Source organism: Giraffa tippelskirchi, chromosome 5 (genome assembly GCF_054371585.1).
Source record: "Giraffa tippelskirchi isolate mGirTip1 chromosome 5, T2T-mGirTip1v1.2.pri, whole genome shotgun sequence".
Classification (NCBI taxonomy): domain Eukaryota; kingdom Metazoa; phylum Chordata; class Mammalia; order Artiodactyla; family Giraffidae; genus Giraffa; species Giraffa tippelskirchi.
The window spans coordinates 129,225,739-129,252,500 of NC_137279.1; the positions used below are offsets into that span (position 1 = coordinate 129,225,739).

A 26,762-nucleotide genomic window follows, 5' to 3' on the forward strand; every position below is an offset into this window, starting at 1 on the left:
CATTACCTTATTTTACATCTCTGGAGATGTTAAATAATCTGCCCAAGTTTATCATCTAACGTTCTACAAATAAAAATCAAGCACTCTGAACAAAAAAATTTGCCCCCTTTAAAGAATGTTTTGAGCGTTTTCATCTAAGTGTGTGGTACTTAATATAGAACAAACTGATTATAAGCTGTCTCTTCCTTTTACCAGTCATTTTAACTAGAGTTAGAAAGTGGAAACAAACAAAAACACCTAGATTGATGGTTCTCAAACACGGCAGCACATTAGTCACATGGATACTTTGACACTATATTTATCTGTTCCCACTCTCCAGTTCATATATGGACACTGTTTTTAAAGTTTTACAGGTGATTTCTAATGTACTGCTGCCAAAGTTGAAAAACATTTTTCTAGACAGCTGTTTATTCAGTAAGACCCAGTTTTTAAAATGCACATGACACAGTATATCCTATTTCTAAGACTCCTGGCTCAAGTGCAGACCTCAGTATGTGCGAGTTTTTAAGCAAGCCTGGGTCCCTGAATTTATCCTTCTGGGGCTTTAAAAATACCTTAATTGATAAGAAACTAATGAAAGTTTAAAATACTTAAATGATGAATACTAATCATTTCTCTTAAACTTTCTAGCTTATGGTGAAAAATTACTCCAAACTGTCATTTCATGGCTTCCCTGATAGCTTAGTTGGTAATGAATCTGCCTGCAATGCAGGCGACCCGGGTTCAATTCCTGGGTCAGGAAGATCCACTGAAGAAGGGATAGGCTACCCACTTCAGTTCCCTTGTGGCTCAGCTGGTAAAGAAGCCATCATTTCATACTTCCTATGTTTACTAAACCATCCACCCCCTTAAAAGGTAAACTAAAATCTAAACTTTAACCAAGTTTTTCCTTTCTTCCTTGCATGAAAAAAAAAAAAAAACTGCATCACTGTCACTTCTACAGAAGACCTGGCTTATATAGCTAAAATGAGAAATGATTCTTTTATTCCTCCTTTTAAGTCAATGTAACTAAGAAAGTTCAAAAAAAAAAAAAAGGAACAATTGTTTTACTTAAGGAATTTCATAAATTTCACTTTCAGAACATTACACTGAAGCCAATAAAAGCAAAAAATCCAAAATACGAAGTGACAAATTCATTTTGTCTTAATCAGGTAAAGAACTGTTGCCATAACCATTCAATTTCTTTGTATATAACTGTTTTTGATAATCATTCCTGAAAAATATTATATTCCACACTAGTCAGGTATTTGAGCTAACATCTGGACAGTTCCTGAAGCTATTTCCTACAAAGTTAGAATCAAAAAAGCAGTATTATCTATGAGCTGCTCCATTTGATGATTTCTCAGTATTATTAAATCTGTTAATAGTAATACTCATTATATCATTCAAGATAGCCAATCTTTGTTGAATGTTAAAAAAACTCAATTGCTTGTGTGTACATTCTAGTACAGCCTAGTTAACATAGGATATATGCATCTGAAATTCACTTATATTGTCAAGCCTATTTGTATCTTTTGATCTGGCATTTAATGATATTTTGGGTTATGAAAAATAGAAAGGTTTTATATTTATGCCAATGTTTAATCACTGGCATAAATATAAATAGGATAGGATTTTATTATTTTTTTTGGCCATGCCTCATGACTTGTGGGATCTTGTTCCCTGATCAGGGATAGAACCCAGGCCCTTGGCAGTGAAAGTGCAGAGGCCTAACCACTGAACTGCCAGGGAATTCCCCATCATCGTTCTTGACTTATCAAAACATGATAATTTGCATATGCCAATGTAACTCAAGAAGATAATTTAAATGGCAATATCAAGTCACATTGAAATTTGCAATTAAGTACTGCTTCCAGCCAATAGATTTCTTGCTTATATTTTTCAAACATATGGAATTTCATGACAGCTCTATCTTGGAACTGATTTAATATCTTATTGGAAATTATAATTAAAGAATTATTAAATCTTTCCTTGTAACTTAGTCCTCTTCCATTTAATTAATCCAATTTAATTAGCCCAAGCAGAATTAGTCCATTGTTTCATAGAACATAATAATTTAATGTGGAATAAACAGCTCTACCACTATCTATAACATAAATGTTTTTCAGATGTCACCCTTAAAATATTTTAATATACCTAGAACAGAATAATACTGCAGTAAAGAAAGCAACTCATAATACAAAAAAGCTATAAGGAGAACTTTAAATCAATACTATTAAGGAATTTAGAAATTAGAGATCTAATTTAGAGATCTATTAATGTAGAGATCTGTCCTTGATAACAGAAATTATAAAAGATTGTGACTTGGTTAAGAAAACTGCATATGGTCTCAAGTTGCTATAAAAATCCAGGAAGACAAGTATTAAAAAATAGATTAAGAAAAATGACTGGAGATCAATATCCTTCTATCAGAGAAGAATTTCTCCCATCCAAGTACTAACCAGGCCCGACCCTGGTTGACTTCCGAGATCAGATGAGATCAGGTGCATTCAGGGTGGTATGGCTGTAGACCAGAGAAGAACTTCTCACAGAAGCTTTCAGAAAAGATGCCACTACTAAAATTTTGAAGAAATGAAATTATATGCATATGTCCTATCTTGAATAATCCAAACTCTTATTTAACCCGAGTTCTGATAATTGAGATATTCCTTTTTAAAAGTTTCAGCTCTTGACAAATCATAATAAATTTTAAAGTTACAAAGTCTTACTTATATTTTCAGTTAACTTTTACTAACATATCTAATTTTCACAAATTATTATTTTCTCCAGATCTCCATTTCCCCTCACCCTGGAACTTAGACTTGGGATTTGTCCATCTGTTTCTTGATAACATCATGTGCATAATTTAAGAATGATAGATGCTTTGCTTATTTTTACAATAGGTATAGCTAATGATATAGTCAATTAATTATTTTTCACAATTTGCAGTCCTTTTACTTCGTTTTTGTTTTTCTCAGGAAAGTTAAAGAAAATGTTGTTAACTTATATACTAGAAATCAAGAGCCTTACAGTATTTTAAAGGGTACACATGAAGTTAACAGGAGAAAAGGTCCTATTGCTTCATTTACTATTTTATTAAGCAAAGTTAATTATTGCAGTAAGTTAAGCATTGTATTTGCAACTTATATGTATTCAGTGTTTTTCCAATGAAGTACACAGATGGTTTATAAAACAATGAAAATTTCAAACATAAACAAAAACTCTTATTATCCTATCATTTTAGAAGACAAACTGACCTTAGTGTCATAAATCTATATACTCTCCATACAGTAGACTGAAATGTAAAAATTTGCTTCTTTGATTTTAATAGGTGTTTTTAAAAACAGTTCATTATTTGAAAAAGGTGACATCAAACAAGAATGTCAGTCATAAAATAAAAATTCAGTAGTGCTTTAAAATTAGAATTCTGTGGCTGAGTTATTCTGTTTGAAAGTTAGGAAAACACATGCTACACTATTTTAAGAACACAGTAGATGATATTCTTTCCTTCAAGCAACATATTGTAAGATTCTATTAGAAACTGATAATTCAGATTAAAGTACTTCACTGAAGCACTCTGAAGTACTTTTCTGCTAATACTCAAGGTCTTTATTGATCAGTAGTCAATATAAAATTAGGTAATTTAATAAGAGCTTTATCCTATAAATAAAAGACAAAGTGCTCTAACTTCTTAGGCAATAAATGGTTTATTAGATGAAATTACAAATGCTAGTCACAATTTAAAATACTAAATGCAACTTAAAGAGTTTTCCAGCATGTTTTGCTTAAAAGTCAACTACAAAGAAATAATATATACGGAGTCCTAAATTAATTAAAAAATTTTCTAGGATGACAAATTTCAATATAAGTAAAAATTCTGTTTATTCTAACAAAAGTGTTTACCACTATATACTTTATAAATCTAAAAGCAACATGAGGCCATCAGCACCACAAACTAAAAAGAACCAGAAGTGAAACAATATACTGCAAGGCAGACTTTTAATACCAGACCGAAATAAGAAGGATATTCTTACAAATGGTAAGAATTCCTGATGTGACAACATTTTCTGTGGGATGTTTTAGAAAGAATTGAATCTCATGACAAACAAGAAATGTCTTATTTAAAATAAAGCAAAATTTGAGGCCTGAAAGTGCCCTATATTTGAATGTGCCTTTTGGTGAACAGTGATAGAATGCCTCTGCCAAGACCATATCCTGAGGGCAGCAATTACCTGTCAACTACATAACTTTCAGTGAAAGAGTACAAACAAAACATGAATGAATGAGTTAAGCTTGATATAGTTGATGATAAACTCTATGAGGTAATATCATACTTTAGCATAACTGAGAATCTGAATTTAAAGTATATTTTTCTCCAAATGGAAGATAACCTACAGTGAAGAAACACTGAAGTGAAAAAAAATCTGCTTTACACCGTTTCTAGGATGACTGGTTTCTTAATTCAAAATGATTATCCAATTCAGAATATATTGTCACAACATTGCAACTTTGCAACATTAGAGTGATTTGATATATCAAAGTAAAAGATGTCCTCAAACAATATTTTATTAAAAGAAGATCAGCATTTTATTCTTTGATATTTTTGGTATTAAGATATGAATTATATATTGATATCATCCCACTTTTAGTAAATTATTTTCAACAGTACAGCCTATTTTCAATACTACAAGTCTGTAAGTCACATATATATAATAAGAAGTTTCACTTTACACAGTATCTCTTTTAAGAAAAAGCTGTAAGACTGTCAACATGCAATTAAATAAGCATGGCATCCTACCGTAGATTCTGGGTAAGTAACAAACATTTTTTCACACTATAAGTCTCAATATTACAAGAGAAATATTTTCCCACAAGCAGAAGTAAGCTAACCTGATTCAGAATCACTGCTGTCTGAAGAACTTGAATCACTGCTACTACTTTCAGACTCTGATGAACTACTGCTGCTGCTACTGCTGCTACTTTCACTCAGTCGGGAACCACTTCCAATGGCATTGGATGGTTGAGTTTTCTCAGCTACAAAATAAGAAAAGACATTAAAAATGGCAGATATTAAATTGTCACAGGAACATTTTAAAAACTGCTACTGGGACTTTCCTGGTGGTCCAATGGTTAAGAATCACCTGCCAATGCAGGAGACACAGGTTTAATCCCTGTTTCCAGAAAATTCCACAAGCTGTGGGGCAACTAAGTCTGTGTACCACAACTGTGTACTGAGCCTGAGCCCTAGAGCCAATGAGCTGCAACTACTGAAGCCTGCGTGCCTAGAGCCTGTGCTCCACAACAGTAGAAGCCACCGCAATGAGAACCCCATACACCACAACTAGAAAAGTAGCTTCAGCTTGCTGCAACTAGAGAAAGCGCATGCACAGCAACTAAGACCCAACACAGCCAAAAATAAATAAGTAAATAAATTAAAAAACAACAACAACAAAAAAGATACCTACGTTTTGTTTGACGTTTTCTAGAATTTAACTGATTATTGACATCCAGTAACCGCTTTTCCAACTCTAGTTTTTTCTCTGAACGAAGTTCTTCTCTTGACTTCATTATTCTCTTACCTACGTGATTTAGAAGGAAAAAAAAAAGTGAGGAAAACCAAAAAAAGTGAGTACAACACAAATACTAGACTGCTTTCTAATACATACCATGAGGTTTTAGTGGTCTTTTTCTTAGACATCCAGCAACATATTTTTCCAGTTCTCTCAGTGTTGCCGATTTCAGTGTTTCAAAGTCTATCTCTATCTCATCAGGGTTGGAATTTCTCAATGAAGGCTCTCTGGATTGTATTATATGAACAATTCGCCCAAGTTTATCTCCAGGGAGTTTGTTTATATCCAAACTCAACTGTCTTTTCTCATCATAGTTCATAGGTTTTGCATTAACTTCATCTTCAGATTTTATACTCAAGACCTGTTGTTTCCTCTTCTTTGGCAGACTGTAACAAAAGTTAAATTTAATCAAATGTATTTCAGATAATGTTATCTTAATAAGGCATCATTAAAGATACTTACTTGCACTTGGATTTTTCCTTTAGTTTTGTTTGATTAAAGTTTTTCCTTGGATTTTCATCTCTGTTATCAATCTTTTCTTTTTTCTTTTCCCTTTTAGACTTCTCATTCTTTCTCTTTAGCTTACGAAAAGGTACTTGGGACAGAACCTGTAGCTGTTCATGAACAGCTTTAAGCTGATAAAGGAAAAATGCTTTAAACATTAATGACTGTAAATAGAGTAGAAAAAAATGAAGGCACTCAAAAGTCAATAGTATCCTTTATGGAATTCACTTACTTCAGACTGATATTTCATTTCATAAATTCATCATTTTGAAGGGTGTGTTTCAAAGAATACTATATATTTAACCCATAAACTTAAATATTCATCTAAAAACAGACGAAGAATCATTATTTTTCCAGGTAGTCTTAAGTCTTAAATCATTGATTTTTCAGGATTGAACTCATAGCAGGTTAACATTTTATCATAAAAGGTAACAAACATTAAATGAAGATCCTACCCATAAACTAGCCAGGTTATGTTATATAAATGTTTCAGTAAGAATCAACTCATTGTGGTTAGTAATATAAATAACAGAGTTTTAAGATGTATAGATTTTTGAGTAGAAAAATCTATTAAACATTAAATATGTGCTAAGTAAAGTCACAGTTGCTAAGTGATCTAGATATAACAGCTTTTAATCTACTTTTAGTCTACAAATAGGATTTTATAACAGATCATCAGAAAGCAGCAGCAGCTCATAGAAAGAATATAAAAACTTCTATCAGTAAAATGAACTACCTGCTCCTGAAGCTTTGCAAGACGCTGAACCCGTTCATCTTCAGAATCACCAGAAGAGTTATCTTCAGAAGAAGTTTCACTACTGCTTTCTCTACCAAGGGTTTTTGTGGTATCTGTTTTGATGTAACGTACAGGCATACTCTCAACAGGTTCATCTGGGATCTTTGCAAAATGCATTTCGAAAACATCCTATAATGGAAAATCATACTGTTAAGGGCCTCTGCATTTCTGATTTAATGCAGCAATAACATCTTTTAAGAAAATGCACATTGCAGTGTCACTTTTTTTGGCTGCACCGTGCAACTTGCTGTATCCCAGTTCCCCAGTCAGGACTGAACTCTAACCCCTGGCAGTGAAAGCGTGGCAGTTCCTAAGCATTGAACTGCCAGGAAATTCCCTCAGTGTCATATGTTGATGAGAACTCTATTTTCTTTGTGGTAATCATTTCACAGTATATGCATATATTGAATCATAATCTTAGATATACCTTAAACTAATGCAATGTCAATTATATCCGTATAAAACTGGAGGAAAAAAAAGATTTACCAGAAATATAGTTAAGACCTCATGCTTCCCTGACTACCAACCTCAGCAACTTTTGTGTTTTTCCAGGTAAGATAGATCTTTCAGATTAACTGGGGGACTTCTTTTCAGATCTCCTGCCCTGTGACTGCATCGTTCTAATTCCCAATGACTCAACCTCAAAAGTCCTTGAGCCTTCTGTTCAGGCTCATTGAATGGGACATTGACACCAGTCAACTCTGTCTCAAATATCTACTGTCCTTTCTTCACTAATATTTCCCCAATGTCTTCTATATGTAGGGCAGCTTCATTAAAACATTTACTACTAATGGATACTATACCTCATAAAGCAAACAACCCACCCCCACAATTTTAAAAGTACAAATTATGCTTTACTACTTGGTGGGGGTAGAGGGTGTTATTTTTTATCTCTCGAATTATGAAACTTTTTAAGCTATGTTCAGAGGAAACTCACTTTCAGAGCACAAGTAAAAGCTCACCTGAAGCATTCTTGCCATTGTAACCACTTCATGGTCTGGAGGGTTGTACTTATAGCAATTCATGAACATTAATCTAACATCTGCAGCAAATTCATATGCATCTTTATATTCCTGGTTATCCATTTTTGCCTAAATTAAAAAATTACATAATTTTGAGCACCTATATTGTGTTTATATTATAAAATAATTCCAACATACAATAGAATAATTGGAGAAGGAAATGGCAATAGAATAATAGGTAATACCAAAACCAGATACCCACCATCCAGCTTTGACAAAATTAAAACTCTGCTACATTTGTTTTGTATTTTTCAACTTTGAAAAAGATCCAATGAATTTTAACAAGTAGAGATGAAGGAGGACATTCCAAGTAAAGAAAAGAACAGAAACAAAAATCACAGAAGCAGGGGGAAAATGGAGTGTTTCCAGATAATCTAGGATAGACTAGTTTGATTGCAGCAAAACAATGAGTAAATAAACTCCTTAAATCAGCCTTGAACATCTAAATGAAGGGTTTATAATATTAAAAGTCTCCTGGGAATGGAAAGACATTAAAAACTGAACAGAAGAGAAATATCAGGATCAGTTACATTTTTAGGTAGCTGCATATATAAGTGGATAGAAGAGTGAGGATGTAGAGTACCCACTTAGGCAGTTACTATAAAATGAAAAATGATCAGACAAGAAAATCCTATAAACTGCTGGGCAAAACAAGTGTGTATTAACATAAAATCTATGAACAAATACAAAAGGCCAATAAACAAATATAGCATGCCAGACTTTATTTGTAATTAAAGAAACACAAAACTAAAACAAGAAGCATAATTTTCTACCACTCAGATCACTGGCAATTTGGAATGATTTCAAAGAACTAAATTAAATTAAGTCACTATCTTCTTATCCCTGGAATTCTTTAATGGCCTCATCGCCCAGTCTTCACATTGCTACTAGAGAAGTCATTATAGGAAACAAATATGAGGACATAATCCTCATGTTTAATGCCAGCTCTAGGCCTCTATGATCAGGGTTTTTCATGTTCAAGTCTCAGTTTCCTTCCAGTCCCATTTTCTCCTAATCAGTGCTTCATATTACATTTCATGTTGGCTTAAATATTGTATTCTGGATTTTTTTTTTTTTAATCACCTCAGGGAGTTCCAAGTTGCTTCCCCTGCCTGAAATGTCCTATAACTTACTAAGTCCTATTTACCCTTTAAGACTCAGCTCAGGTTTACCTATTTCAGGTACTGTTTCATGACCTTTCAGTCTGAATTAGTGTTAAGTATTAGGGAAAAGTAAAAAAGCATATTTTGAACTGATAATGGTTAGATGTTTTTTCAGAACTTACAACATGAGCTTCATCTTGAAAGTGCTAATTTCCAATCAAGAAGAATAAAATTAAACACACAGTTGGAGATAGGAAAGAGATTATCTACAAAGGGATGACAAGCAGACTGACAGCAGACTTCCTAGCAGCAACAATACATGCCAAAAGATACTGTCCTAGTGCTGAGGGAAAATAACTAGTTCTAGAATGCCATAGTTAGTTAAGGAACCATTCAAGATTAGACAAAGCACAGATACTTTCAGAGATAAAACTATTAAGAGTTTACTACCTCTAAATGCTCATGGATGAACCACTAAAGCTTGCACTTCAGCAAAAAGAAAAACCAAGACAGGAAAGAGTAAGAAGCAAGAAATAAGGGTGAGCACAAAAATTAGTAACGTTCACAAAAAATGTTGATGATGAAATAAAGCAAAACTGTGTTTATTTAATAAAACAAGAACCAAACTTCTAGACAATAATAAAGAACAGGAAGTACAGTGAGTAGTTATTTAGGAAGAACACTGAGATAATGCATCATTTTGAAAATGGTATAGTTCAATTCTTTAAGTAGTTTCCCTAAAATAAATATACGTAACCCTACTCCAGTACTTTTGCCTGGAGAATCCCATGGACGGAGGAGCCTGGTGGGCTGCAGTCCATGGGGTCGCTAAGAGTCAGACACGACTGAGCGACTTCACTTTCGCTTTTCACTTTCATGCATTGGAGAAGGAAATGGCAATCCACTCCAGTGTTCTTGCCTGGAGAATCCCAGGGACGGCAGAGCCTGGTGGGCTGCCATCTATGGGGTCGCACAGAGTCGGACACGACTGAAGCGACTTAGCAGCAGCAGCAGCAACTAAATTTTTCCAGTAACTTAAAGTTTCCAAATCAGCAATAAGGAAAACTTACCAATCTGGCAGAGGATTGGAAACCACATAAATGCTTTGCCAAAAAATTTTTTTGTATTATAATCATGCAAATTAAAAATATTAAGTTTAGGGTACAGAGTTATATTACATTCTATAACTCAAACACTGTGGTAAAATAACCAAGAATGTGCCTGAACTAAAGAAAATAAGAAGATACACTTTAAAATGTTCCCATTATTTAAAAATGTTCCCATCATTTATTTCAGGTGGTATGACTGGTGATTTTTTATCTTTTTTTGAATTTTAAATTTATGATGACAAGATTACTTTTATAGCCAAAAAAAAGAAGTTCCTCTTATTAAGACAACATTTACCTTGATGGTTCCAAGATCCATTGGGGTTTTCACGATATCATAGTAGTTATGGAGTCCCAAAGCATTAACATCAACAGGATTATAAAAGGGCCATGCATATGACAAATGTTTCTTTCCAAGCATTTCTTTAAGAATCTCACTACAGTGCCTTAATTGTTCGGTTACTTTAGCATTCTTTACAACTTTATATTGTTGCTGAGAATCTGGCAAAACATTCTTTAGCATATTTTCTTTTATAGGTGGTATTTTCCCTGATTTTTTCTCTGTAAGTGTTGGGGAAGATTCGCCACTTGCTTTAACTACTGAAGTTGTAGGAGTTGTTGTATCTGCTTTCCTCTTCACACCCTTTGTAACCTGAAGTGAAACAATTTGAAAACAAGATTATATTTAAGGTGATATTCAGAGCAACAGTTTTCAAACTTTGATCATTACCCTTATCAATTAAAAAGGGGAAACGATATTTAGCACCAGGTCATCCATGTTTTTAGGAAAAGTGAATTTTTCTTTCATAGGTAAAATAAATAGTTCAAATATTTCCTTCCCACATCCCAAAGAACTGTCTGGTCAACTTTGAGACCAACGAAAGGTGGGGCAAAGTCATGGTTATATTAAAAAAAAAAAAGTTTCTGAATACCTGAAATCAGCTAGGGTATACAATTTTAGAAAGAAAATTGTTAACCCATAAAGTTGTGAACCAATAAAAGTTATATCACCCCCCACACACACACAAAAGTAGCTAGGCAACTGATACTAATACTACAGAGAGAATAAATCAGTTCGGTTCAGATTCTACCTAAGAAATTTCTAAAATTTGGTTTGCACCCCAGGTCTCTGTTCACACAATGTGTACAGACAAAAAGACTTTTGACTGCTGTATCTCTCTCTCTCTCTTTAGCCGCTAAGTCGTGTCTGACTCTTGCGACCCTATGGATTATAGCCTGCCAAGCTCCTCTGTCTGTGGGATTCTCCAGGGAAGAATACCAGAGTGGGTTGCCATTTCCTTCTCCAGGGGATCTTCCGACCCAGGGATTGAACCCAGGTCTCCCCGCACTGCAGGCAGATTCTTTACCAAATAAGCTAAGAGGGAAGTCCAACTGCTGTATGCTTAAGACCAATTTTTCTATAAACTTTAAAAAAAGGTATAGATATCACAAAAAAAACTTACACTGAAACGTTTTAAAGTGAAAGTAAACTCACCTGGGTGACTGTTTGTGAGACAGTGTTGAGTGGAGCACCTTGTGCCAGGTTTGAAGGAGAAACAGATGTTTCGGGAAATACAGAAGGAATTACTTGCTGTGTAAGCAGTTTTCCCAGTGCTTTGGGGGACTGTTTTCCTTTAACAGAAACTGCCATATTCTGTTGAGTACCTAGTAAAATGTGAACAAGAGTCAGCATCTGAGTAAGACATAAAGCAATTTTTCTCTTAGCCTCCTACTTTAATACATTTAGTTCAACTTTTGTGATTTTAGCTTCACGTAGCTGTAAACCTGAGCAAAAATTTCAGACACACTGGAGACAACTATATGGTACTGTGTGAGGTCTTCAGAATGCTCTGCATATTAGTCCATCACTGGCTGACACATAACAGATGTGAACATGATTCTCTCATCAAAGGAATATCTGTACATGTATTTTGCCCTGTATGTTCCCAGAGAGTGCTAAGACTGGGGACATTTGGATCACACCACCCTAAAATCTATTACAATCAGCACCCAGGATCCATAGATTCTGCACATGCGGATTCAACCCTCCTTGGATACAATGCTCAGATGCAACCCATGGATATGAAGGACCACTGTACTATGCCATTTTATGTAAAGAACTCAAGCATCCAAAGATTTTGGTATCCATGGAGGGGTCCTGGAACCTGTCCCTCATGATTTCGAGGCATGAATATATTTCAAACGCCCATCCTTCCATCAGGGTAACTCTATTCTTCTAATTGCTCAGGTCAGAAACATTGGAGTCATCTGTGATTCCACTCTCTCTCTCAAACCCCATTTCCAATCCATCAGCAAACTGTTTTGCTCTATCTTCTTATCCAGAATTCAACTATTACAGGTGGTAATAACCCTGCATTACTGCACTAGCATCCTAAGAGGCATTCTTTCCTTCTGCTTTTTACATCCTGTATTCTATTCTCAAAAAGAATAATCAAATTCAAGTAAGATTGAGACACTTCTGCTCAATGCCCAGTGGTTTCTAACTTTTCCTCCAAGTAAAAGCTAAAGTCCTCACAATGGCTTCTCAGGACCCCATAAGACCTCTTTACCCTTTTCCCCATACATCTGCTGTCCTTCCAACCTCTTTTTCCTATCATTCTACCCCCTTCACTTATTTCATTCCAGACTACTGGCCTGCTGTCCTCAAGTTTGGTAAGCATAAGCAGACTATTTGTTCTACTGGTCAGGAGACAGCCTTATGGTTCACTTCAACATTCCCTTCAGGCTTTACTCAAATTTTCAAATGTCACCTTCCCTTCTCCAGCCAACCTATATAAAACAACCCCCTTTCTCTATTCCACCAGTCGCCAGTTCCCTTTTTTTCCATGCTATTATCATATTTGACATACAACATATAAGAATCCCTAACTCCCAAAATCCTATAAATCTAGGAGTTAATGATGGAATTTAGGAAAAGTATACCTAATACCAAGCCCTGAAAAATACCTCAATATTTAGAGATTGATAAGGCCAAGAGGACTACAGAATGGAAAGTAAACCCAGAGAACTAATGTGTACCAAGAAACAAAGGCATTTCAAGAGACAGTAGCCTTCTAAAGCAAATACTGACAAATGAGAATAGAAAAATATTACTTAAATTTAGCAACATAAAGACTACTGATAAGAACCTTTTTAGTGATGTAGTATGGCTAGAACCTATACTGAAGTGAGTTCATGAGTATGTAAGAAGAAAGCAAAAAAACAGGAAGGATACAGGGAAAAGGTGAGTTTTAAAGATGAAATACTAGAGCATATTTATAGCACAATAAAACTAACCTGATAGAGAATGAAAGATTAATGATGCATGAAACGGGATAACCAGAGCAATAAAATCCTTAAGAAAGTAAGGAGGGAAGCAAGATCCAGATCATAAATGAAGGCAATGACCCAAAGTAACAAAAGAGAAAAGGATCCTGTTATAGGTGTTTCCCCTAGTTGACCCCTCTGTCTGGAATGTTCTTTGAACCTATCATGTATGTATCTCTTTCACTACTAAAATGTAAACTCTAATACAGAACAGTGTTTTGGTACATAGTGAAAAGTGAAGTCACTCAGTCGTGTCCGACTCTCTGTGACCCCACAGACTGTAGCCTACTATGCTCCTCCATCCATGGGATTTTCCAGGCAAGAATACTGGAGTGGGTTGCCACTTCCTCCTCCAGAGGATCTTCCCAACCCAGGGATCGAACCCGGGTCTCCCGCATTGTAGGCAGACGCTTTACCATCTGAGCCACCAGGGAAGCCCTTTAGTACATAAGAAGTACCTAAATATCTGTTCAATCAATAAATCAACACCAATTCAATGCTGGCAGTTTTTTCTTTGCCATAAAGTATCAACACGTAATCACATTATTTAGACTAGCTACCATTGTACGGCAGTTTACCTACCAATGTGCATAAAAATGTTCAAGCTGGTTTTAGAAAAGGCAGAGGAACCAGAGATCAAGTTGCCAATATCCGCTGGATCATCAAAAACGCAAGAGAGTTCCAGAAAAACATCTATTTCTGCTTTATTGACTATGCCAAAGCCTTTGACTGTGTGGATCACAATAAACTGTGGAAAATTTGGAAAGAGATGGAAATACCAGACCATCTGACCTGTCTCTTGAGAAACCTGTATGCAGGTCAGGAAACAACAGTTAGACCTGGACATGGAACAACAGACTGGTTCCAAATAGGACAAGGAGTACGTCAAGGCTGCATATTGTCACCCTGCTTATTTAACTTGTATGCAGAGTACATCATGAGAAATGCTGGGCTGGAAGAAACACATGCTGGAATCAAGATTGCCGGGAGAAATATCAATAACATCAGATATGCAGATGACACCACCCTTATGGCAGAAAGGGAAGAAGAACTAAAGAGCCTCTTGATGAAAGTGAAAGAGGAGAGTCAAAAAGTTGGCTTAAAGCTCAACGTTCAGAAAACTAAGATCATGGCATCCGGTCCCATCACGTCATGGAAAATAGATGGGGAAACAGTGGAAACAGTATCAGACCTTATTTTTGGGGGCTCCAAAATCACTGCTGATGGGTGATTGCAGCCATGAAATTAAAAGACGCTTACTCCTTGGAAGGAAGGTTATGGCCAACCTAGATAGCATATTTAAAAGCAGAGACATTACTTTGCCAACAAAAGTCCATCAAGTCAAGGCTATGGTTTTTCCAGTGGTCACGTATGATGTGAGAGTTGGACGGTGAAGAAAGCTGAGCGCCGCAGAATTGATGCTTTTGAACTGTGGTGTTGGAGAAGACTCTTGAGAGTCCCTTGGACTGCAAGGAGATCCAATCAATCCATCCTAAAGGAAATCAATCCTGGGTGTTCACTGGAAGGACTGATGTTGAAGCTGAAACTCCAATACTTTGGCCACCTCATGCGAAGAGTTGACTCATTGGAAAAAGACCCTGATCCTGGGGAGGATTGGGGGCAGGAGGAGAAGGGGACGACAGAGGATGAGATGGTTGGATGGCATCATCGACTCAATGGACATGGGTTTGGGTAGACTCTGGGAGTTGGTGATGGACAGAGAGGCCTGGCGTGCTGCAATTCATGGGGTTGCAATAAGTCGGACATGACTGAGCGACTGAACTTAACTGAACTGAATTGAACCTCTGTATGGCAGTTTACCTACCAATGTGCATAAAAATAACATGACTTAAGCAATAGAAACTTCTACTAAAGTCATTTGGAAATCTACCCCTTCCCAAACTTGAGTTCCATCACCTCTAAAGCCTTCTTCAGCTTTTCCAGTGCAAGTTAATTTCTCACTCGAACCACAGCACACACTATGTGTAATTTCACCTGACAGTTATTCTAATGCACTGCCTTATTATTTTAAGAAGTTTTATAATGCTTAGGCTTATACTGTAAGACTTAAGATCAATCTGTTTAAAAAATAAGAATAAAATAAAAGTTATTAATCAGTAAGAATCTATCTCACAGGATGGATGAAAGCAAGCTATAAGTCATGATCTACCCTAAAGATCTATTAACAACTAGGAAAAAAGTATATCATACTATCAATAAAACAACCTCAACCATCCCCTGAAGTGGAACAAGTTTCCTATGTCCCAGTCACTTAACATATACCTTACAAATATTTATAAAAATGAAAGCTAAATAATTTCCAGATATCATAGATGAAGAAACATGGAATGATTACAGAACTTAACCAAGGTTTATAGGTCAGGAAGCAACAGTTAGAACTGGACATGGAACAACAGACTGGTTCCAAATAGGAAAAGGAGTACGTCAAGGCTGTATATTGTCACCCTGCTTATTTAACTTATATGCAGAGTACATCATGAGAAACGCTGGGCTGGAAGAAACACAAGCTGGAATCAAGATTGCCGGGAGAAATATCAATAACCTCAGATATGCAGATGACACCACCCTTATGGCAGAAAGTGAAGAAGAACTAAAGAGCCTCTTGATGAAAGTGAAAGAGGAGAGTCAAAAAGTTGGCTTAAAGCTCAACGTTCAGAAAACTAAGATCATGGCATCCGGTCCCATCACATCATGGGAAATAGATGGGGAAACAGTGGAAACAGTGGCTGACTTTATTTTGGGGGGCTCCAAAATCACTGCTGATGGTGATTGCAGCCATGAAATTAAAAGACGCTTACTCCTTGGAAGGAAGGTTATGGCCAACCTAGATAGCATATTTAAAAGCAGAAACATTACTTTGTCAGCAAAGGTCTGTCTAGTCAAGGCTATGGTTTTTCCAGTGGTCATGTATGGATGTGAGAGTTGGACGGTGAAGAAAGCTGAGCGCCGCAGAATTGATGCTTTTGAACTGTGGTGTTGGAGAAGACTCTTGAGAGTCCCTTGGACTGCAAGGAAATCCAACCAGTCCATGCTAAAGGAGATCAATCCTGGGTGTTCACTGGAAGGACTGATGTTGAAGCTGAAACTCCAATACTTTGGCCACCTCATGCGAAGAGTTGACTCATTGGAAAAGACCCTGATCCTGGGGAGGATTGGGGGCAGGAGGAGAAGGGGACGACAGAGGATGAGATGGCTGGATGGCATTACTGACTCAATGGACATGGGTTTGGGTAAACTCCGGGAGTTGGTGATGGACAGGGAGGCCTGGCGTGCTGCGATTCATGGGGTCACCAAGAGTCGGACGTGACTGAGCAACTGAACTGAACTGACCCAAAGATAAACCAACATTTGAACTATGACAGTCTTGGTTTACCTCTTCAATAACCCTCCGAACACTTAAGATTAATTTTATAATTTCTTATTTAAATATTATGGTATTAGCTATAAAACATTTCCCATTAAAGTTAAAAAAAATTTTTTATATGAATCACTTTTAAATCTTTATTGAATTTGTTACCATATTGCTTCTGTTTTATGTTATTTTGGCCACAAGACATGTGGGATCCTAGCTCCCCAATTAGGGATCAAACCTACACCTGCTGTGCTAGAAAGCAAAGTCTTCACCACTGGACCACCAGGGTAATTCCCCTCCCTCCTGGAGTTCTGAGTTAAGAATTAGAAAAAGAGAATCTTCAAACCCAACAGTAACTTTTCATTCTTAGCTAGAGTATCTTTTGGTACAGAAATTACTGGCAATTTTGGCCCCCTTAATTAATACAACACAGATACATGATCCACTAAAATAGTAACCGCAACTATGATTTATTTGGTGCCCACTATGTGAATGGCATAGGGCTTCCCAGGTGGCTCAGCAGTAAAGAATCCACCTGCCAGTGCAGCAGATGTGGGTTCAATCTTTGGGTCAGGAAGATCCCCTGGAGAAGGAAAAGGCAACCTTCTCTACTATTCTTGCCTGGGAAATCCCATGGACAAAGAAGCCTAGCAACTAAACGACAACAATAACAATGTGAATGGCACTGTTCTATAGGAAACCTGGCTGCAAGGCCATAATCTATGCAATCCTCCCTAATCTCGAATGATAGTCATTATGACAGCCATCTTTGTGCTCAAGGTTCAGATTGTTTAAAGGGACATTTTATACCAATGTAATAGGATGCAGAAGGACTTCTAGATGTCTATCTCCTTTCAGAGATTTATTTACTTTTGGTAGCACTGCATGGCTTGCAAGATCTTAGTTCCCCGACCAGGGATCAAACCCATTCCTCTGGCAGTGAGAGCACCAAATCCTAACCACTGGACCACCAGGGAATTCCCAGGGATTTATTATTTAGTTCCAGTCATCATACTTAAACACACATACACAAGCATTCATATATATATGACAGAGAAAGAAAGAAAGAGAACATAAACTTTTTCTTGCTCACCTTTCTTTATTCTTTCCTTACCACCCACAACTTGTTCTTCTTGTGGCATCTGAGATAATTTCTGCCTGAACAGCTTTTCTAGAGCTTGAGCCATAAGAACAATGTCATCTCCAGGCTAGAAAATACACAAAATGCAACCTAAGTTTACACAGTATGGCCACTGTATCAAATTTCTATAATTCAGGCTACCTTAGCGAAGGCAGTGCCATAGTACTCTTAGACAGTATTTACTAAACAGTATTTATTGCTTCTAAATTAAGTTTAGAAAACAGTATAGCAGCTTACACTTAAAATTCTAACATCCTACCCCTTTAACTTCTAAAAAGGACTGGGGATGCCTTTCCGAGCACTAGAGGGTTATAATCCAACCAATCTTACTTATACACAAAAGTATTAGAAATCAGAATTTACACCTTACGAATAGGTTACAAACAAAACATATTCGTGGCTGTGGAAAGTACCTCATGGTTTGACTTGATGTGATTCAATTTTCAATTAACTAAGCAATAAAGTGACACTGTAGAGCTAAGTTTTTAAATCTTAACTATCTGCTTAGAAGTCTTCAACTTGCTTTACTTGACTACTGAGAAAAAAGTAAATTACAAAGCAAAAGCCTAAAGTGAAGACACATTTCTAAGTTAGCTATTAATAGTTCAGGAAAATTACTGAACTTTCTTTTAAAAAATTAAATGTAAGTGGACTCTTTAGAATTGTTAAATTAAAATGAATTTACTAATGGTATTGTCAGAACACCATTAGTTATGATTTTTAAAAAAAGTAATATTGACTATAGTCTTAAATCTATTACACATAAGGTAGCACTGATCATTACCTTGGAAACCAAACCAACATTTCTATTACATTTCAGTGTCACTAGTGATTCTGAATAAATGAGGTATAAGTTAAAAAATTTCTAGATACGATAGGACCACTTGAAAAAGATGCTGTACTTAGGGAAACAGGAATCCCATATGGAGGAAAACTGAATACACAAATCCAGTTTTATGGATGAAAATAAAAGTGAAGATTAAGCTCAAAATGTCCACATATATTATCATACAGGCTAGCACATTAACATAAATGCAAATACTACTGCTGGGATAAAACAGAACATGTTTGAAGTTTAAGTTAATCTGTATGAATTTTAGAAGTATATCATTCATTTGGCTTCTTAGGTTATAGCTAGCAATCCATACCATAAAAATTTAACTAAGTTTAGTGTATAATAAGATTTATCATTCATCTTATAACTAAAATGGCCGAAGTGTAGATGAGAACATTCTGCAACAACACTTTACTCACAGAAACCAGTATCACTGGTATTTTATTTTTTAAAAATGTAATAAGCCATTATAGTTATTCAGACAAAAATATAGCAAAATGAACAAATACTGCTATGTGAAAATTAGGAAATCAAGTAAAAAACAGTATTTTTACAAATATGTAATGCACCCCAAATCAAGACTTCACATTTGAAATCAACACACTTGTTTATTTATATACATCTCCTCTATGTAATAGAAAAGAATTAGCATATATGGCATAAGGCTTACAGACCTTGTTGTATAAATAACAATTTGAGAACATTGTATTGAAATCTTCTATACATTCCGAAGCTTTCACATAATATTTATGTTCCAAGCGCTTCTTGATTGTATTTAAATCCATTGGGTTTTCTATAATGGTATAATAATCCTATGGTTTAAGAAGAAATTCTAAACGTTAGTTGTAAGAATGAATTCACAACAACTGGTACATAAAGAATTTTAAGAAACTATACACCTGTAATTAGAGACAGAAATTGATTACCTTTAAAAGCCATAATATGGAAATAAAACCCTTTGTAATGAGAAACAAAATTGATTACCATGACATTTTTCTTCAGAGAGAAGAAAAACAAAAGCCAATAACAACATAGAAAGCATAACAAAATAATAAAAGAGTAGAATCATCCTGGAAAATAACAAGTAAAGGGCATGAAGAAAAAGAAAGTAGGATTTATGAGTACAATCTCAGCTCCACAGTTTACTAGTTATATTACAAATTCTTAAGCATTCTACTATCAGATGGCTAAATGGTGGTGCTAGTGGTAAAGAATCTGCCTGCCAATGCAGGAGATGTGGGTTTGAACCCTAGGTTGGAAAGATCCCCTGGAGGAGGGCATGGTAACTCACTCCAGTATTCTTGCCTAGAAAATCCCATGGACAGAGGAACCTGGCAGGCTACGGTCCATAGGGTCCCAAAGAGTTGGACACGCTATAAGCGACTTAGCATGCACAAAAATTTCTAATATAAGACCTAAAGCTGAATTCTGTGCGTGAAGCACCTGAGTCTGCCAGGAATTGTTGGAGTGACTTCTTGGAGAAGGGGACATTTAAGACAACCTTACATCAAAAACCAAGAACATATGCTATAAACAAGAAAGCATATACTTATAATTTACCAGAAATTGCTAAAATGAGAATTTCAATTCTCAGAAAAATGAGTTTTTTGGCTAAGGAAAAAATATCTATTGCGATATTCTTTAGTGGTGCTGAATAATTTATTAAATATATTTCACAATATCATTCTGTCAGTGGAAATTTACAGGGCTTTATTTGTTTTAAACAAACATAATTATGAGACACACTCACAGGTAACTTTAGTTTGACAGCATCCACAGGCTGCTGAAAAGGCCAGGAGAAACTATGCTTCCACAAAGCCTTCAGGACAACTTTCTGTAGATACTGCAGCTGATTCGTCAATTGCCCATTTTTCTTAGTATTTATATACTCTGGTGGTGGAGGGTTAACAATAGCTGTTTGTCGACTTGGCAGAGACATTCTCAACTGCTTCAAATCCTTATATTCTAGTGTTGTCTACAGGTACATATCCTATAAAAAAAAAAAAAAAACACAACAACAAAAAGTTCTGAGTTATTTTCAAAGCACCTTTAAAATGGTTTCTATAGGAACAGAAAAGTTTCCTTCAAAAGTAGATTTCATGTTTTAAAGCATATCATGATTAGGACAGCAAAAGAAAAAAGAAAAAAAAATTAGTCAATGTGAAAAACAAACACGAACCTTTTTCTATGTAAGTACTAAAAGTTGTTTCATTATGTATGCCTTCGTTTTGGGTGATTTAAGTTACTCCAGTGTTCTACAGTAATTTCTTTCTGCCTTTCTTAAATACAAATTGAGGTCTTAGCAGGAAAAGTCTATAAATTCCTGGTTAAAAAAAAGAAGTAATAGGGAATGTTAAAGGTAATGTGAGTATACAGTTTATTCTACAACTATTAATTAGCAAAGGGAGAAAGGCAAAGGAATTTTTCTGGCTAATTTAAATAAAGTGATTTATTTTAAAAGTGAATTATTAGGAAGAAAAATGACAAATGTTAAAATGCTACTGTTCAGCGCATATCACTACAACTAACATAGAATAGTTTAGAGCTTCATGAATATTTCAGAGAGATGGTATCTAACATCCCTAGACAACATTATTACTTTAAGGATGAAAGAGCAAAGGTACTACCAAATGTATCAGCAAAATGGAAAGTATGATTATTAAATAAATTGCCCATTTTTAGAGATCAGTGTTAACATTTAGCCAGTATACACACACACACATATACTGCATTAAAGCAGTGTTAGTTTTCAACTCTTGCTGTAGATTGTGCTTAAAATAAAAAAGCATAAAATTTACTATCTTAACTCTTTTTAAGTGTATTGTTCAAAAGCATTAAGTATTTTCATATTTTTGAGCAACTAATCTCTAGAACTTGTTCATCTCACAAAACTGAAACTCCATACTGTACCCATTAAACAATTCCTAAATCTCCCCTCTCTCCAGCCCCTGGAAACCACTGTTTAATTTTCTGTTTCTATGAATGTGACTACTCCAATATCTCATATAAGTACAATCACACAGTATTTGTCTTTTTCTGACTTGCTTATTGTGGTTCAGCTGGTGAAGAATCCACCTGCAATGCAGGAGACCTGGGTTCGATCCCTGGGTTGGGAAGATCCCCTAGAGAAGGGAAAGGCTACCCACTCCAGCATTCTGGCCTGGAGAATTCCATGGACTGTACAGTCCATGGGGTTGCAAAAAGTCAGACACAAGTGAGTGACTTTCACTTCACTATTTATCTTAGCATAAGGTCTGAGGTTCATCCATATTGTAGCATGTGTAAGAATTTCCTTCATCTTAATAATAATATTCCATTGTATGTATACACATTTTGTTTCTCTATTCATTCACTGACAGACACTTGAGTAGTTTCTACCTTTTGGCTATTGTGAATAGTGCTGCTATAAAAAAACTTATGGGTTTCCCAGTGGCTCACTGGTAAAGAATCCACCTGCCAATGCAGGAGATGCAGGTTCAATCCTTGGGTCAGGAAGATCCCCTGCAGAAGGAAATGGCAACCTACTCTAGTATTCTTGCCTGGGAAATCCCATGGACAGAGAAACCTGGTGAGCTCTAGTCCATGGGGTCGCAAAAAGAGTCAGACACGACTTAGTGACTAAACAACAAATAAATACCTCTTGAAGACCCTGCTTTCAATTCGTAGGGATATATCCCCACAAGTGCAGATGTGGAATTGCTAGATTGTATGGAAATTTTTAATTTTTTGAGGAATCCCATACTGTTTTCTACAGCAGCAGCATTGTTTTACATTCCTACCATCTAAGGGTTCCAATTTCTCCACATCCTCACATGTGCTATTTTCTGTTCATTTGATTAATAGCAGCCATTGTAATGGGTGTGAGGCACTGTGGATCATTTAAAAAAATACCAATGCCCTTCTGAGATGGCCCACTCACTGTCTGTGGAGTGTATTTCTCCCAAGGTTGTCTTGCCTTTTCAGAAATCACTGTCTACAGAATGTGTATCGAAATAAACCCACTTCTAGGTCCCAACGTCTGGAGGTATGGCTTGAGAATTAGTTTTATTTCTTTTTTAAGTTCCCTGGACATTCTGATGTATAGTTAAGATTAAGAACCACTACTGGGGCTTCCCTGGTAGCTCCACTGGTAAAGAATCCCCAGTTTGATTCCTGAGTCAGGAAGATCCCCTGGAGAAGGAATAGGCTACTCACTCCAGTATTCTTGGGGTGCCCTGGTGACTCAGACAGTAAAGAATCAGCCTGCAGTGAGGAAGACCTGAGTTTGATCCCTGGGTTGGGAAGTTTCCCTGAAGGAGGGCATGGCAACCCACTTCAGTATTCTTGCCTAGAGAATCCCCATGGACAGAAGAACATGGCAGGCTATAGTCCACGGGGTCGCAAAGAGTCGGACCCACTGAGCCACTAAGCAAAAGAACCAACTACATTAAAATGAATTAACTTGGAGATGATTATCAGTCTTAAAATTTTATCTCATCATTTCACTTTTCTCATCTTACACAAATATGCACTAGAACTCAATAAAAAGTCATTGAGAAGAAAGAAAGTGCTATTTCAGTGTTGCAACTGAAACTGGCTCTTATCCTAGCTTTGCAATTATTTAAAGGTAGCCTACCTTTTGAAGATTCAAATCACTACATCCTCCCTTATCCACAGATAACCACTAGGATGACTTCTATCCCCATACATTAAATTGTGACTGTTTTTGAATTTTACATAAATATAGTATTGTTTACTATGTGTTACATTGTGTCTGGCTTTTTTACCAATATTGTTTTTGAGATTTATCTATGTTTTTGCCTGTTGTATTCTATTGTAAAATCATATCAAAATTTATCCATTCCCATTGGGACTTTTAGGTTTTCCAATATTTAACTATGACAAATAATGCCATGAAATGCTTTAGTGTATATGTACCTGCGTTATGTTGGGTATAAACCTAGAAGTAAAATTGTTGGGACAAAGGTTATGTATATGTTCAAACTTAGTAGATACCACCAGTTTTCCAAAATGTACCAATTTATATATACAACAGTCTACAAATCCCAGTTATTCCATATCTTTGTATTTGGTACTATGGACAGCTTCCATTTTAGCTATTCTGGTGGGTGTAAGATGGGATCTCACTGTGATTTTATTTCTCTGATGATTCCTCCTCCAAAATAAATCTCAAATTCTCACTTCTTCCACCACTATGACCCTAGCCCCAGTGATCATCCTTTAACAAAGACTAACACCATCACCGCCAAGGTCTGGTTCATTGTTCCTTCCACCTCCTTTCCTACTCTCCCAGCTCAATCACTTCACACCAGCCATCCTCTTTTTTCAATTCTTTGCATCAAGCCAGTTCTCGTCTCTGGGCCTTTACACTCTGCTTGAAATGCTCTTCTTCCAGATCTATTCAAAATTGTCAGCTCCTTAGAGTGACTTTTCCTTCACATTCTCATTTTAAATAGGCATACTTAACCAGCTCCTCCCCAGTTCTAATTTATCAGCTAATACCCTCTTTACTACTATTATTTTTACCTACGTGTCACTGTCAGTCTTCCAATCCAACCTTCCCCCTAATCCCCAAAATGTAAACGCTGTTTCAGCTTATGGACCTTGTTTCCATTGATTCAATGCATAAAACAGAGCCCACATATGCTGAATTAAAGTGTTCAGGTTCAATTTTATGTTAGAGATAGAACAGATGTGACTTGTTTATACAGGGAGAAGTGGGGAGAGAAATCAAGAATGTTTTACTTCTAAGTTAGTTTCTGCTGCTCAGGAATCTGTCTTCAAAAAATAATAGTAGTAATGAATGAATGAATGTATATCAATTATAAAACACCGTTTTCAAATTCGTTCCACTCCTCAAAATCTCAGCCTCAGGGCTTCCCTGGTGGTCCAGTGGCTAAGATTCTGGGCTCCCAATGCAGGGGGCATGGGTTTGAGCCCTGGTCAGGGAACTAAGATCCCACATGCTACAACTGGGACATGACACAGTCAAAAAAAAAAAAACACCTCAGCCTCACTATACCAATTTGCAAATGATCTCAGTTTATAAGAAACTTTATTTAAACATTAATTTCTTGTTTTTTTTTTTATTTCCTAGTCTATTTCCTCTTATTTCATAAGTGCCTCACCTCTCTTCCATAAGGATCTTCTTTCCCTTTTTCCAGAAACCTACTGTTTCATTATTCCTTTATCTCCATTATTGTATGTTTCTTTTTTATTATGTTTATGAAGGCTTTCCTCTACTTAAATAAAGATTATGCAACACATGGTTCTGCTTCCTGCTTTGTCTTAAGGTTTCATTTTCTATGTGTTTATCTGTTATTAACTTCTGCTGATATCTCTGCCTACAAATATGTTCTAATCAGCATCTTAAAATTATTTTTCTTAAAAACACCTTTCCACACAAAAATCTGTATGCGGATGTTTATAGTAGCTTTACTCATAACTACCAAAACTTGGGAGCAATAAAGATGTTCCTCAGCAGGAGAATGGATAAACTGTAAAGCAACAATCCGACAATGGAATATTACTTAGTGCTAAAAAAAAATGATTTATACAGCCACAAAAAGACATAAAGGAATATTAAATACAACAACAACATATGACATTCTGGAAAACGTAAAACTATGGAGACAGTAAAAACCTCAGTGGTTGCCAGGAGGTAGAGAGAGAGAAGGATGAAAAAAACGGAACAGAGAATTTTTACAGTAATGAAAATACTCTGTATGATACCATAATGATGGATACATGCCATTATACATTTGCCCAAATCTTTAGGAAGAATAACACAAAGAGTGAACCCTAATGCAAACAACAGATTTTAAGTTATAATGTTGTGTCAACAAAATTGAAAAGTATAGAGATGAACAAAATGGTTCATCTATTGTAACAAATATACCATTTTGTTTCAGGATGCTCCTAACAAGAGACTATGCATGTGTTGGGGCAAGAAATACATGGGAAATCTCTGTATATTTCAATTTTGCTGTGAACCTAAAGCTGCTCTAAAAAAAACAAACAAAAAAACCCTTGGGTGCAAAAAATTTTGTGAAGGTCAAATATATCCATCTGATTTCTCCAGCTGTCTTCTGAAACTGCTCTCCCAAGATCACTAAAATATTTTGAAATATTCCAAATCCCTCACTGGCCTTCCTCAGTTATCTCCCCAGACTCCTCTGTAGTACTTCTAATGGCTAGCAACACTCTTAAAATTGCTCCCTTTTGTATCCAATACATCCATAACTACTCATACCATTTCCTCATATAACTGTTTTATTTCAACACTTGTCCACATTCTCTTAATTGTGGTATTTTAATCAGACATCTATACCAAATTAGTGAAATCCAAAACTGAGGCTTTTGTATTATTTAGGAAAATAGTACTAACTAGTAAAAACTTACGGAGAAGGCAATGGCACCCCACTCCAGTACTCTTGCCTGGAAAATCCCATGGACGGAGGAGCCTGGTAGGCTACAGTCCATGGGGTCGCTAAGAGTCGGACACGACTGAGCGACTTCACTTTCACTTTTCCCTTTCATGCACTGGAGAAGGAAATGGCAACCCACTCCAGTATTCTTGCCTGGAGAATCCTAGGGATGGCAGAGCCTGGTGGGCTGCCGTCTATGGGATCGCACAGAGTCGGACACGACTGAAGCGACTTAGCAGTAGCAGTAAAAACTTAATGTATTGGGATAAAAGACACACACACACACATACACACGCATATATGTCCAGACAAGACAAAATACAGTCTACATAGCATCTATAAAGAATTTTTGCCAAAAATGTGTAACAAGCTGGTAGATTTAACATTTTTATAACAGAAAATTCAATTGATACAGCTGTGCTGTCCAGTATGATAGCTTCTAGCCATATGTAACTCTAAATTTAAATTAACCAAAATTAGCAAGATTAAAAATTTAGCCTCCGGACTTCCCTGGTGGTCCAGTGGTTGACAATCTGCCTGACAATGCAGGGGACATGGGTTCAATCCCTGGTTGGGGAA

The 26,762-nt window shown here is 36.1% G+C and overlaps 1 protein-coding gene across 50 annotated transcripts in view; it reads right to left on the reverse strand.

Annotated features, from left to right (window-relative positions):
• Positions 1 to 26,762, reverse strand: part of BRDT (bromodomain testis associated) — a 57,920-nt gene that overhangs the window by 24,195 nt on the left and 6,963 nt on the right. For 17 of the 50 annotated variants that reach the window (XR_014052601.1, XR_014052603.1, XR_014052608.1 and 14 more), the window contains 12 exons: positions 20,936 to 21,079; positions 20,507 to 20,746; positions 19,431 to 19,568; positions 17,874 to 17,988; positions 11,576 to 11,745; positions 10,379 to 10,732; positions 7,812 to 7,940; positions 6,790 to 6,978; positions 6,012 to 6,184; positions 5,646 to 5,935; positions 5,445 to 5,558; positions 4,870 to 5,013 (listed from right to left, as the gene is read on the reverse strand). Coding sequence is in view for 29 of the 50 variants with exons in the window: in XM_081486413.1 (XP_081342539.1) it covers positions 4,870 to 5,013; positions 5,445 to 5,558; positions 5,646 to 5,935; positions 6,012 to 6,184; positions 6,790 to 6,978; positions 7,812 to 7,940; positions 10,379 to 10,732; positions 11,576 to 11,745; positions 17,874 to 17,988; positions 19,431 to 19,568; positions 20,507 to 20,695 (2,005 nt within the window). In the remaining 21 variants the exon portion in view is untranslated. Of the gene's footprint in view, positions 1 to 4,869; positions 5,014 to 5,444; positions 5,559 to 5,645; positions 5,936 to 6,011; positions 6,185 to 6,789; positions 6,979 to 7,811; positions 7,941 to 10,378; positions 10,733 to 11,575; positions 11,746 to 17,873; positions 17,989 to 19,426; positions 19,569 to 20,506; positions 20,747 to 20,931; positions 21,080 to 26,762 lie in introns of all 50 variants that reach the window. The other 33 variants (XR_014052610.1, XR_014052613.1, XR_014052611.1 and 30 more) reach the window with 5 other exon arrangements.